General features: G+C 42.9%; 1 protein-coding gene across 1 annotated transcript in view; it reads right to left on the bottom strand.

Annotated features, from left to right (window-relative positions):
• Window positions 1–12623, bottom strand: part of CHN2 (chimerin 2) — a 290041-nt gene extending 277418 nt beyond the window's left edge. The window contains exon 1 of the mRNA XM_044246302.1: window positions 12175–12623. Within this exon, the coding sequence (XP_044102237.1) occupies window positions 12175–12223 (49 nt within the window). The 5' untranslated portion in view covers window positions 12224–12623. The remainder of the gene's footprint in view (window positions 1–12174) is intronic.
• Window positions 12624–12841: the final 218 nt, after the last annotated feature.

Below are 12841 nucleotides of genomic sequence, written 5' to 3'. Positions count from 1 at the left end.
CTGAACTAAATAAGTACCTTGGCAATTATTACATTCTTATGACAAATTACACTGTCTAATTCCAAATCATGTCTTCCATTGGTAATTGCCTAGGATTTGCTGTGGTTATGTTCCTAATCTTAATCTGGTATTATTTCAAGAGAGTTGGAAAGCCTCTGTCAATTGCTTTTTTCTCTGAGGAAGAATTAATATTTGGGAAAAAAGGCACGTGGGTTAATTTTGGTCCTTAAAACAAACATAGGGCTCTCACGTGGATCAAGTTCAAGCCTTGGACATATTAACATCACAGAAGAGAAAAAAATTCTGCGCCCTGACCACGGACAGTACCTTCAACCTTGGACAATGATATGAGGGAGATAACAGAGAGGACACCTGGCTTGAACTAACCAGCCAGAGAGTAACTCCTCATAGGGGGCACTTCCTGTGGGAGACACGGTAACGTTCTCTTTGCATATGAAAGTCAGCAAAATAGTGTTATTTACCCAATAAACATGGCTTAACGGTTTCGCTGTCTGCAGGGACAAACACTATAAAATAAAATGGCTAATTTTTCTATAATAAAGTGAATTTGAATGAGCAACTTAAATCAATATTAGGCAGCCAAATTATGTGTATTAATATCTACACATCATTAGCATAATCCCAAGTGAATTTTTTCATTACTAAAAGTAATGCTAGGCTTGACTTTGCTTTTCCCTTGATATTAGCTTATATATTCTGTATTTGGTTTGGAAATAACTTTTGTTTGAAACCTAATCCACTTCTGCTTTCTGTGTATACATATACACATAAACACACACATACAGACATAGATGTGTGCAACACAGACATATATCACACATAGACATGTTTTATACACATATGCATATTCATGGCAAAAGCCTTGGTACAAGCATTATCAGGTAAGAATTTCCTACTCAGGTCAGGAGAAAACTGTGTCCCTTGTTCTGTCAACTTTTCTACCCAACTTCCTAGCATTACGGGCTTTCTTTGGAGGAGGAGTGCCCATAAATCTAACAAGTAAATATGTAAAGTCTAGAATGACAGTAAAGCCTTAAAACAAAGCACAAAACCTGTATCAACAAGAATCTGATGAAGTTCCAATCTGTTCTACTTTATTTTACTTCATGTCAAAATCTCTGTACACACCCAGCAAAAATGAAGGACATCTCTCCATGTCCGGCAGTAAGACAACACAGGGACCTGCGTGTGGGGGCTGAACCAGGCCACGCTGAAGGGAGGGTGTGTTTCAGGCTGAGAGAGTGTGCAGGGCTGCAATGACGGGAGCCATGGAGCAGTGAGTGAATCAGCAGGATTTGTGTGGTGAATTCTGTGAGAAGGGCTAGAACATCCTCACTAGGGACTCCCAGACCAGTGGCTGTCTGATACAAGTATGATGTGAGCCACATCTCTAATCTTAAATATTCTAGTAGCCACGTTAAACTTTTTTAAGATTTTTCTTATTTATTTATTTATTTATTTCAGAGAGTGAGAGAGAGCATGAGCAGGGATAGGGGGAAAGGAAGAAGGGGAGAGAGAATCCTAAGCAGAGACTTCACTCAGTGCGAAGCCTGACATAGGCTCGATTTCATGACCCTGAGATCATGACCTGAACTGAAATCAAGAGTCAGACGCCTAACCGACTGAGCCACCCAGGCGTGCCATCACATTAAAGATTTTTAAGTAAACAGGTGAGATTGATTTTTACAGTATCTTTTCTTTAACCTAATATCCAAAGGATGTTATCATCTCAATGTATAACCCATATAACAAGGTTATTTATGAGATATTTTATGTTCTTTTTGTTTTGTACTAAGTCTTCAAACCCTGGCAGTGCATCTTCAGTCACACTGGGCGCATTTCAAGAGCTGAACAGCCCATGTGGCTACCAGATAAGGCAGTACAGGGCTCAGTCTTGAGACTCTTCTAGGTCCGACTGTTGGAGGCCAGTGCTTCAGGCACACACTCTAGTACCTGCCGTAGAAAACTGACCCTTCAAACCATACTCCCTGTTCCCTGTTTCCTTGTTGTCCCAAGCATTGATCTCTTGGTGTATTCCTTAGAAGCAAAATTATTTAAGATAAAGCACTTTAGGGGCAGCTGGGTAGCTCACTCGGTTGAGCGGCTGTCTCTTGATTCTGGCTCAGCTCATGATCTCTAGGTCATGAGACTGAGTCCCATGATGGCCTCCAAGCTCACTGGGGAGTCTGTTTGAGGATTCTCTCTCCTTCTCTCGCTGTCCCTCCTCCTACTCATGCTCCCTCTCTCTCTCAAATAAATAAATCATTAAAAAAAGAAAAAGTACTTTATTTTGTTTGTGTGCAATATGTCAAATAAATAAGGAATGCAGGCTTTGTTTCCTTAAAGGACCCAGTGCTCAGACAGTCCTGAGGGTACAGAGGACAAGAGGAAGTTGAGGTACACGGTCTCTGATGAGAAAAGAATTATAGATGGTGATCACCCACCCAAGTGATTCTGTGATTCACACTGCCCTAAACGTATGATCTGAGTTATGTCAAAAAGGACTAAGGCATACATGCCATGGGCCTCTGGCTATTACGTCTGAATCCAGTGGCCTCCATATCCACCTTTGTCTTTTTTTTTTTTTTTTAAATTTATTTATTTGACAGAGAGGAGAGAGAGCACAGTAGGGGGATCAGGGGGAGCAGCAGACAGAAGGAAAGGGAGAAGCAGTTTCTCTGAGCCGAGAGCCTGAATATGGGGCTCGATCCCAGGACCCTGGAATCCTGACCCAAGCCAAAGGCAGACATTTAACAACTGAGCCACCCAGGAGCCCCTCCACCTTTGTCTTGACAGTTGTTTGACCCTTTAAAGATACCATCTACCTTTCCATTTGCTTGTTGCACTTGAAGATGGTAACAGAAGTTCAAGGAGGAGGGCAGCTTCCTTTTCTTAGGAACTGTCATGTTCCTGCATCTTATTTGCATGCATTTTCTTCCAATTAAATGTGCTGAAGATTCCCAAAGCTAACTTATATTCTAAAAACCGATGGATTTGCTTTGCCCCATATGTGGGTCTTTTGCAGTAGTAAAATACTTCTAGGCGAATGGTTTGCTGATGGCCAAGTTGGTAGAAAATCTCCTTTAAATAGCACAGCTTGGATATGCCACTAACAACCTCAGTCCACACATTCACAATTTTCTTATTTTCTTTATGATGTTTTGGAAGAGATACAATTTTAAGGTCCAAACTACTTCTGGACATGGGCATTTTTCTTCCTCTTTGAGGGTGAAATTATAACTCACTGTAGAACTTTTTTCAAAAAAAGAAATGGGAGTTATCATTAGGAAAACTACAGACCATTTTTTAAAAAGCTTGAATCCAATTTGAAAACTAGAAGAGTTTATAAACATTTTAATTACTCTCCCCAACATCATCCTCCAGCTGTCATTCCACAGTCCCCCTCAAAGTTATGAAAAAAAAATTACTTTAAAAAAAAGTCAATTTGCAAAATTAGTGAAATATAACCTAAGCAGCATAACAAATATAGGAATGGGAGAACATTCTATCAAAGTTGCTATTTGTAGCTTAGTAATTTTACGTTAGTAATGTCCCTCTCTTAGAACCACCTTCCCTGTCTACCAGGGCTGCCTAATAGAATCTTCCACAGGATGACGGAAATGTTCTATTTGTGCATGGTCTAATATGGTAGCCAGCAACCACAGGTACTATTGAGCATTGAAATGTGCCTCATGCAACTAAGGAACTGAATTTATTTAAATTTAAATTTAAACTTGAAATTTAAACAGCTACATGTGGCTAGTAGTTACCATATTGGATAGCACAACTATCTATAATTAGGGCAGGGGCTAGGTCAGTTAAATCTTTATGCCACTCTTGGCACAATATCAGCCTTGAGATCCAAGGCTCATGTAAAACACAAAGCACTTTATGACTGCTTTTTTGAAAATATTAAATAATTAAATAGAACAGCTTCCATGAAGCCAGACAAGGCGGGGGGGGGGGGGCGGGGAACCCAGCTGTAAGAAATTCTCTAAGGATAATGCTACTCCTTAGGATGAGCTAGAAAAGGGGATGGAGGATGATTATTCTAGAAACGTGGGTCCTAGAGGTCCATTCCAGATCTAGCTCCACAGTCAACTAGCTGAATGGCTCTGGCAGTTCTTGGAGCTCCTCTGAACCTGATTCTCTTACTTATATAATTCTGGAATCTGCTAGAACAACCTACAAGTCCCCTCCTCCCTTGAAACCTGTATTGAAATGTAGAGTCAAACCAGATCAGGAGGAAAAAAAAAAAAAACATTCTCAGGTAAGAAGTGTTGCATATGGTCTACCAGAACTCCTTCTGTAATTTCAGTTCCTATACTTTTCACTTAAGATAGAAGCTACAAATATATAGTCTTCAGGCCGAGGATTCAGAATCTGAGAGTTTCATAAGGGGATCACAAGATTTGATGAGCACACACAAAATGGAATGCTTTTAAGACTCCCGTGAAGACAGTCAATTAAATGCAAAGTAACAACTATTCTTTTTTTCTCCCCCTCGATCTTTTTCCTTTTATTGGAAAATTTTCAAAACTTAGAAAAGTTGCAAGACTAATACGATGAACACTTACATACCCCTCACACCTCATGAGACTGTTCTTAAGTACTGATATCCAGAAGTCCAATCCCCTAGGGGATCTTGCTACAGACCATTCCCTTGGTAACACCTCCCCGTCCCTAACGCTAGTGAGAATAAACTTTGATCAGGTCGGAGGTGAGTCTGGATAACCACCAAGGGCAACAAAATAAAGCACAACTGTATTACTGTATTTTCTCTGTTAACAATAAGCATGCATTTCAGCCTTAAATTTTATTTCAGACACTTTAAAAACGAGATAGAATAAAAAATGAACCCTTCAGGTTTCAAGATGAAAAATCCTACTCTTTGAAATGAAGGAGACATTGCTCCAATCCTAGCTCCGGGAATCCAATCTCTGTGCCCCCTCTGAACCGATGCCTTTGTTTGCAAAGGGGATTCGTGGTCTACCTCAGAGAAATACCCTGAGGATTCCATGTAAACAGAGTAAGACATAAAAACCTTTCAGAATTGCTAGCTGATTTCCAGTTTACTAAGCCTTTTCCCAAATAGTATACTTCAGGAATGACAACCGTGTGGGATAAATTCACCAGAAATCTGGTTTAAAGACAAGAGAGGGGCGCCTGGGTGGCTCTGTCAGTGAAGCATCTGTCTTTGGCTCGGGTCACAATCTCAAGTCCGGATGGAGCCCTTTGATAGGTTCCCTGCTCAGCGGGGGAGCCTGCTTCTCCCTCTCCCTCTGCTGCTCCCTCTGCCTGTGCTCTCTCTCACTCTCTCTGTCAAATAAATAAATAAAACCTTAAAAACAAAACAAAACAAAAAGCAGCAAGAGAACGGAAGCTCAAAGATGTTCAGGGCAGGAGGAGGTATCGGCATCTACTGAGCAGATAGGACAGCCAGGCCTACAGGAGGCCATCCTTCCATCAACCCTGTTAATGCTCACATCAATTCTGGGAAACAGGCTGTTATATGTGCTGTTTGCCATCAGGTTTTAAAGCTCAGAAAGGCTGATTTCACCAAAGGTCACATCATTAGCTAGTTGTAGGGCTTAGTTAAGTAAGTATCTGGTTTAAATGCCTACATTAACCATTTAGGAACTTCCGCTAAGGGTTCAAGAGTCTTGGTTAATGGTTTAAGGGTCATAGTTAGGGCTTAAAGCCTCTTTAAGAGCCTAGTTAAGGGTTTAGGTGTCCTGGTCAATGTCTTGGTCAAAGGTTTCAGTGTCCAGATCTTCTGACTCTGAGGTTAGGGCTCTTCCTGTAACATGTAACGAAGACACATTTGGGAACATGAGGTTTCTTGCCAGCTCAAGGATGTAGACTGCTTCTCTACATCTAGTGGATTCTGCCAGGCAAGTGGCATGTAGCCTTTCTTGAAAAAGTGTTCTCCCCAGCAGGCCCACCAAGGCAAGTGGTAGTTGGCAGCCCACACAAAATACATAGACGCTGTCTCAATTCCAGGAATCTTAACCAACGTAACCTCCGACCTTGGGTGATTATATTTTAAATAAGGTATTCACTGAACACCTTTATTAGAAAATGTCTATGGGAACTTAGGCATCGGATGATTTGAAATAACTCTTGCAACGGCTGAGGTTGGGTGACTTGGACAGGCCAAGCTACTGAAGCAAGGCAAGGCTGTAATTAGACCATGCTGTAAAGACTGTTCAAAGATTGGACCCCACAAAGGTGTTCGATTAATAATAAATGAGGAGAAAAGCAGGCTATTTGCACAAGCAGCTGGTGGATGGCTCTCCCTGGGTACAGAGCCGCAAAGTTTTATCGTCACTTGGCAGTGCACGCATGCCAAGTCTTCAGCCTCAGATCCCAGTGAACAGACACATGGGTCTGGTTGCAGACCAGACTGCCTGTGGGACCAGCACATTCCTCACTGGATTTCCCTCTAGTGATGAAGACTTTAAATAAACCTCTGCTTTTGTTAGTAACTTTGAGACACGTGACTTTTTTCTGTCACACCAACCAGCCTGCACCAGAGATACAGGTATCCGTCTTGATCCCCTGACCAGAATCCATGCAAGCAACACAAAACTAGCTTCCATTCCCACTCAGCAAATGGAGAGAGAAGCAGGAAGCTGCTTAGAGGATTTGGAAACTAATAGTCAAGGAAGGACCAAATGCAGGGTTGATGAAAAAAAAATTCTAAATAGAAATCTGACCAACATAATTACATGAGAGAAAAAGCAAAAAGAAGAGAAGAAAGAAAGGAAAGAAGGAACGAAGAAAGTCATTCATTTTGAAAATTAAATGATACACATCAGGAGTCATGAAATGTGAATACATTCATAAAAGATACATGATGGGTGGGTGATAGATGGACTCTATTAATCATAGGTCTATCACTAGGTCCCCTTCTTTTTCTCTGCTTCTAACTATCTTGGCAAGAATCTTGATCTCTTGGCAGAAAACTCTTTTCCAAAACATACCAATGTGACACTGCTCATGCATAGGTTTTCCAAACCCAGTGTCCGATTATTTTCACCATTGCACAAAAACAGGAGATCCCGCAGAGCAGCAGACGGCCTTCAGCAGGCTGACACCCGGGCCAAGCCCCAGGTTGCAGCTCAGAGAACACACTGTCCAATGAATCCCACATGGACTGGCCTCAAAAAATACCTGGTGTTTGTGTCCCCTAAAAGTTGAACAAATGGCAGTGTCTTTGAAAACACTTCACGGGGTTTGTGGGAAAGGTGGGGGGGTGGCATTTTAGCAAGAGTACACCTATCAGTGGGCCTTGTCAAACCCGACAAACAGGTAGTCATGCCTAAGAAAAGTCTGTCCTCTCAGATTCTGTATCACTGGGTTCATCTGGGTTCCCACAAAGGAGCAGTGAAAAAATCTAGTAAGCTAAAATGAGGTGTGGGAAGGTCACCAGAATAACAGCAAAGAACAACACTCTTCATCTGAGTGAATGATTTCTTTCAGGATATTAATTTCAGCTTTGTGATTTTTTTTTTAATTTGCTATTTTTTGGAAATCACAATTTTTTGGTGCTTTAAAATAACAAAAGTAATCAAATCATTCTGACTCTCTAGGTGATTATGAAATTAAATTACCAGTAGTTATCACTAAAACACAGGTAAAGACCTCTATTTCACACAAAATTGAATATTTCTGAATAATTCGGGGGTCCAAAAGTAGACTTCTCGGAATGACTGTTTCAACAAAGATATTCTGTTTTGTAGTATTAGATCCATGGAGTTTCTAATTACACATTGGCAGCATTATCATAGTTCAGTTTTAACCTTATGCATCTAGGGGTATAAAAGATTTGTAAATGTCACTGGTTCTGACCATCCAATAATGAGTAATGAAAATTTCTATATATCACTTCTAGGATCAAACCGGTATGACAGCAGAAAATAGCATTATTTATTTGGCCCACATTATTATTGTATAAAATCTGGGGAAATAAATCCCTCAATTCATTTAGGAATGTTCTTTTCCTAATTAAGGTTTCAATGACTCTACACATAAATACTGATTTTTACCTTTTTCCATTTGCATTGTAATTTAAAGTCTATGTTGATTTCATTTCTATAATACAGTATGTTTAATGTTCTCAAAATCTTAACAACTTTTTATCCTGGGTGTCCTTTAATATTTAATTTTTACCTTGTTCAGTTACTGGAAAACATCTCATAGCTTTTTTATTTATTACTTTACTTGAGTTGATTTCTTTTCTTTCTTTCTTTCTTTCTTTTTTTTTTCCTCTGTGAAATTACCCATTTGGCAATCACATCACTAAAATGCAAGAAGTTCTTCTTTCAATTATAAAAGCCAGTATTACCCATGATTATTAGCAAAACTATTTTGCAAATCAACCACTCTTTATTTCAGAATACAATCAAGTACCACAGGCTAGAGTAAAAGCGTAAGGATAGCAATCTTTTTTTTTCCATTTAAAATAATAAACGTAATCAAACCTTCCTGCCAATCTAGGTGATTGTGAAATTTAATTACTAGCAGTTATCATTAAAACAAAGCCAAAGCAATTTCTTCCACACATAATTGAATATTCCAGAAGAAAATTTCTGAACAGTTCTTGGAAAATGTATTTAAAAATTAATTTTAACCTGATTATTTCATTTGTTATGTCTCAGTTGGTAATGCAGAATAAATGACACACTTGGGTGTTGTGGTTCAACAACAGCAAGTGAGAACATATTCTCAGGAAAATCAGATAACTTTGAGTTTACTACTGAGTGAATTATCAGATCTTTACTCTCTGTGCAAACACAACCAAACCTAAATCTTCCACATCTATTCCTCTAAGAGAGGTTTAACCCATATTATTCGAATTCACCTCTCCATATGCTACTCACTACAGAATCAACAGTTCCTTCTTTCCTGCTCAATTGCCCAAGTATGTCCTAAGGCTTCCAGGGAGCTGTGCCATCAAACCCACTGCTACCTGAATGGAAAGAAAACCTCCTACCTACATCAGCAGCACTAGTAAGTGATCTAGCTTCTCTCTGCACCATGCTGCTAATGGGTCTATAGGTATAACCGTATAAGGAAGTTGAGAATTGGGCCATGGACTTCCCCACCTCTAGGCCCTTGGAGGTCTTCCCGAAATGCTCTTCCTCTTCCTGAAATGCCTTTCCTGCTATCTGGGGGAAAAAATCTCACTCATCCTTTAAGCCCCAACTCATAGGCCACCTCCACTGACTCCTGCCTACTGAAGGAATTACTCTCTTCCTCGCACTCTCCTCCACATAAGTCATTCTACCCAACGGGAATATAGATTACTATTTGTCGTCCGTCTCTGTGGCTGGACAGTGAGGGAAAGGATCCTAATTCATCTTCCATTCCGAACTCTTGGGACAGTGCCCAAAACCTAAAATATACTTAATGACTGCTTATTTAATGGACCTCAGACCTCAAGATCAAATTTAACGTGCAATGTAAGAGGCAAATTTTATGTGTGTTGGACTTATTTCTGTACCTAAAGTCTGAGCCATGAAATGCCTTCTATGTCATTCCTCAAAGGAGCAAAATTTATTAACACCAAACATTGACTAAGTGCCACATCCTCGGCTAACTGGTCGACACACTCTATCTCATTTAAACCACATAGCATTCCTAGAGTAAGTCCTGTTATTAACATTAGCCTTATCTACAGATGAGGACATTGAGGCTTGGAGAGTTGAGCAACTCACTCCAAATTACCCAACTGGTAAATGGGGGCAGCCAGAACTCAAGAACAATAATCCCAGAACTTCAGAACTAGAGGGGATCCTAAAAATATGTTCCTCAATCAGCCTCCTTGAAACTGACGTTTAGAAACTTACTTCTGGGCACATAATAGGCCCTATGCTGAAAAAGGTGATTAATACGTTGATAGAGTGCCCTATTTTCTCATATAATCGGGCCTTTGCCTGGGAGAACGCAGCTGCCACAACAAACAGGCTCTATTCTTTAATGCCCAACACCTCTCATAGGTGTGAATTGCTTGTGTTGTCTGAATTATTCATGATCCACACGATGGGTAAGTGTGCGTAAAAAGAGAACTACAGCTTCTTGTATTTTTCAAGACAAAGCATCTGATTAATTGGTGTATTAAGCAATATAAGCTCATAGGCCAGTCTGATCCACAACAAATAGTATACCCATGCCCACTTTTTTGAATTTTGGTGTTCACGTAATTTCCCAGTTCCCATTAGGATTTAAAACAGTGGTAACTCAAGCAGGAAGGAGACCCATCATAAGCATCTCCATCCTATCTGCAAAGCAGTTACCAACATCTAAAGCTCGTACTGCGTGACTTCAAACCCATGTATTTTTCTGAAGCCCGAATTTAATTTTTCTACCAGGTTCCTTAAGCTACACCAAGATCTGAATGTTCAGATGCCACAGCATCTGTAATTTATGCCATCAGTAAATCACATGAGAATACGGCCTTCTTGTCTTTTTTCCATTCTTCTTTCCTGTGGCCACCTCTCCACCCACCCAGTCCCTTTTCTAGTGGGCAGCTTTCTGAGAGGGCTAACCATATGCTAATCGTAAGCCAACATCACTGTATTTTAAATTCAATGTTAGTCAACCAAAATGAATTGAAAAGCAGCAGCAGTGGTTTGGGGGTACTAAAAATACGCTGTAACATTTGCTGAGTTCTCAGAATTAAAACCACAGGCAGTCAACTTGTTGCTGCTCTTAATAAGATATGACTGTTCTGCCCCATTGGCTGCTACTACCAGCAACTTGAACTCTATCATATGCCTAACAACACTGTGCTTTTGATTAGTTGGCAGTGATCAAGAAAGGAGGTGCCATTTCCCAGGAACTGAACCTGCCAAAAAAGATAACAGACGGCTTTCAAGGGATCACCTTGTGCCACATCACAATCGTACCTTAGTCAAACTCACCTTGCATTTATGATTAAATTAGTTACACATCTATAGATATGGCTTATTTATGACAGGCTTGCTGTCCAATGGTCCCAACCAGGTGATTGTTCTTGGAGTTTAATGTCTGGGTGACTGTAATAAAACACACACCCACGCGCGCACGTACACACACACACACAGACACACACAATAGGAATTAATACAATATTAACATATTGAGTATTTTCCTGAGGATTTCAAGACCCTCTTGACTCCGGACGACTGTATACTACACTAAATGTCTTATCAGCTATGCCTTTAGGGTTTGTCATTAAAGTTTTCAGGGACCAGAGAGGTAGAAGAATTCTACCTAATGCATCATTCTGATTAGAAACCTGTCATACTCAGAAACCAGAGGGTCTATTTCTATTGATTCCTATTCCTTCAGGCTCATTAGCAGTTTTTTCTCTTCAACAGACCTGTCGATCAACCATAGAAAAAGCTGAAAGAAGCCCTCCCCTTGCTCAGCCACACTTGAAAACAAAATGTATGCCCGGAAAGTAAAATTAGAGAGTATTATAAGAAAATGTCCAAGAGGCCACATAGGAAAAAAATCACACACACACACACACACACACACACACACACTTGTAAACCGGCAAATTGTCAGAGGTTGGGCTCGACCTTCCTTCCTCTAACTCCCTTCAATCAGGACCAGAAACACAGAAACCCTTCATTACTTCTATCTCACACCATGCCCCAAGCTTGTGTCTCCACGGAGCTAATTTCTGAAACAAACAAAGAAAATCAAGTCTGCGAGGAGCGGGGGTTTTCTCCTCTCTTCCTTGGATTTGGGCATCCAGCCCGGCGGGCGCCGCACCGCAAGCTAGTTCGGGCACCCAGCGGCACCCTAACCTTCTGCGCCCCGCTAGCCCAGGTTCCCGCTGCGCCAGAAAGTGCGAGCCCGCCCTGCTCCTTTCGCTTCTCGCCCGCTGCTGCTCCCCAAGTCTCCAGAACCCTCGCGTTCGCACACTAAGGGCGCCACCGCTCTCCCACCTCTGCGCTGTCAGATGTCAGGCGCGGAGGTGCTGTGGGCGCCCTGGGTGCTGGCAAACCGAACCAGTGTCCCACCGGGCGCCTGCCCTCACTCCGAGAGAGGGGGCAGGACGGCCACAGGTAGGCTCTACCCATCCCGGGGCGCCGGACGAGGGCGGGGGGCGACAGAGCCAGCGCGGCAGCCTGCGCCCGACGGGCTGAAACTCACCGGAGGACACGGAGGAGCCGGACAGGCTGGAGTTGCTGGACGCTGCCATCTCCGCGCGCTCCGCGCGTCGCTGCTGGCTCAGCCCCGGAGCGGACGCCGCCGCCGCTGCCCTAGCGCGACCGCTCGCAGCCTTCGCGGCCCCCAGCCCATGGCAAAGTCCTGGGGACGCGCAGCAAAGCACCAGCCTCCGGACTCTGCCTGCACTTCCTGCTCCACCAGATGACGCGCTGCTGCCGCCGCTATTTATTTGTGGTTTCCGTCCCTCTCGGCGCCTTTGCACGCTCTTCTCCGCGTGTCGGGGGGCTAGGTAGGAGCCGAGGGAGGCCGAGGGGCGGCGGGAGCGGACTAACCGTGCCTCCAGTCGAGCCCCAGCTGTGGTCCGCGCTCCCCCGCGCGCGGCTGGGACCACAGCGCCCGGGCGGCCCGGAGGCGCCCCGCCAGCTCCTGCACCCTCCCCTGGGCTCCTGCCTCCCCAGCGGCACTTCGAGCAGCCCGGGCAGAGGCGGCGGGAGCCAGACAGACAGAGCGACCTCCCCCTTCTCCCTCCGCCCCAACTCCGCTCGCGCGCACACAAAGGAAGGAGAGGAGACGCGGGAGCTCGGGGGGCTGGTTCAGCTGCCGCGGGCTTGACAGCTTCTGCGACTGGGGCTGGAAGAGGAGGCTGAGG

This window comes from Neovison vison, chromosome 4 (genome assembly GCF_020171115.1).
Source record: "Neovison vison isolate M4711 chromosome 4, ASM_NN_V1, whole genome shotgun sequence".
NCBI lineage: Eukaryota > Metazoa > Chordata > Mammalia > Carnivora > Mustelidae > Neogale > Neogale vison.
Note: the sequence above shows the minus strand (reverse complement) of the source record. Positions and strands in the feature narration are given on the sequence as shown.